Source organism: Aplysia californica, unplaced genomic scaffold, assembly GCF_000002075.1.
Source record: "Aplysia californica isolate F4 #8 unplaced genomic scaffold, AplCal3.0 scaffold00313, whole genome shotgun sequence".
Taxonomy (NCBI): Eukaryota; Metazoa; Mollusca; class Gastropoda; order Aplysiida; family Aplysiidae; genus Aplysia; species Aplysia californica.
The window spans coordinates 221,310-223,074 of record NW_004797583.1 but is presented as its reverse complement, the minus strand read 5'-3'; the positions used below and the strand labels follow the sequence as shown (position 1 = coordinate 223,074).

The window sequence follows — 1,765 nt, the reverse complement described above, 5'->3', positions numbered from 1 at the left end:
CAACAACAACAACAACAACAACAACAATATCAACAACAACAACAACATCAACAACAATAACAACAACAATACATCATCAACAACAACAACAACAACAACAACAACAACAATATCAACAACAACAACAACATCAACAACAATAACAACAACAATACATCATCAACAACAACAACAACAACAACAACAACAACAATATCAACAACAACAACAACAACATCAACAACAACAACGACAACTGCACTGTACCTGAATGAAAGCTGCATAGCTATTCCTCTGCTTCCCACTAGGAAATTCCCAATCTAGGTCAACACCGTCAAAGCCGTTGCTGGTCAGAAACTTGACTGCAGACGATGAGAAACTGTTCGGCAGAAAATAAAATCAGACACACCTCTAACATCTTAAAGTTAACCCTATCCGTACGCCGTGTTTTACTATCGTATCAATATTGACATGGGGAACTCTGTGCCGCCACTTTCCAAAGAGGAAATTTACTCGTTAGTCCGATCCGTATGCTTTGCATAGCAGTCTGTCAAAAAATTTTTTTTCAGAAATACTAAAAGTTTCAAAGAGATCATCGTATTAGAAGTATTCGATACAAAATGACCCCAGGGCGTACGGATAGGGTTAAATCACAAGAAACATCCTTTGGTGATACACATCTATTGGGACACTTTTTTTGAGAGGAAAGAAGTCTTTGGATTTGTAGAGAACGAAATTTTAAGTTTACTTGCCCATTTTCGGTATAATTTTAAAGAAAACACTACCAAACCTGTCTAAGACGACCATCCATTGTAGAGGAGAAAATTGGTCCTCTGAGACGTGTGGCCCTCTTAGACAGTGCCATTATGACAGAAAACGCAAGCGGTGGGGTGGGAATAGGTGTTATATCAGCAACACCGAATAATGAACTCACCCCGCTCATTTGCATATGAGCTGGGCCATGTGACTTTGTCTGGTGTGTTCGACCAGACAGTCGCCATTTCGGCTCGGCAGAATATAAGTTTGTGCATTTTCTATCCCCCTCGCGATTCTTGACTGTTTTGTTTTTTTGTTTTTTTGTTGTTGTTTTTTTTGGGGGGGGGTTTGTTGTTGTTTTTTATTTTATGTTTTGTTAACTTCTTGCCTTGACAGATGGAGGTAACGTTGGCACAGGTGTGATAATTGAGTCTCTTAAAGACATAAAAGAATATATCAATGTGCTGAGTCCCTTATGACAACATCATTTGTACAGCTGGTGATTGTCTTGGACAGGAGGTAGTTAAATCAGGAGGGACCAAGACACGCCTCTCCTATAAGCTGTTTCAGAACGCTATCAGGTCTCCTAGGGTAATAATATAGCGAATGCAGCTTGCTCTTGAGCAGGAATTAGTCCTGTAGAAATGCCATTTTAATGTCATTTATTATTACTGTCTATATCTCTCTCCCTCACTTTTCTCGTCTCGGGTGCGACTGTACTTTGGACTATTATATTTTCAGTTCCCCCAACTGCAAATAAATGGATAGCCTACTAGGACATTGGCAGAGACGTAACATGAGAATGACAATAGTTTGCGTTTAACAGGCTGCAACACAATACATCTTCAGGAGACAAAAATGGAAAATCGAAAGTAGAAACAAGCAGTGGGTTGGGTAACGGCTTTGGGGAAGGGAGGGGGTATTGCGAAGTCGCACGAGTCTTCGTGGGGGGAGGGGGGGTAGAGGGAGAGAACACAACTGGAAAATGTTTACGTGAGAGAAAGAGAGAGAGAGGGGGAGAGAGAGAGAT

General features: G+C 40.7%; 1 protein-coding gene across 1 annotated transcript in view; it reads right to left on the bottom strand.

The window, feature by feature from the left end:
• The window catches only part of LOC101860665 (chitotriosidase-1), a gene marked incomplete in the record, with an annotated part of 29,720 nt that overhangs the window by 15,791 nt on the left and 12,164 nt on the right, over window positions 1–1,765 (bottom strand). Inside the window, 1 exon segment of the mRNA XM_013084714.2 lies at window positions 247–358. Coding sequence (XP_012940168.1) covers window positions 247–358 — 112 coding nt within the window.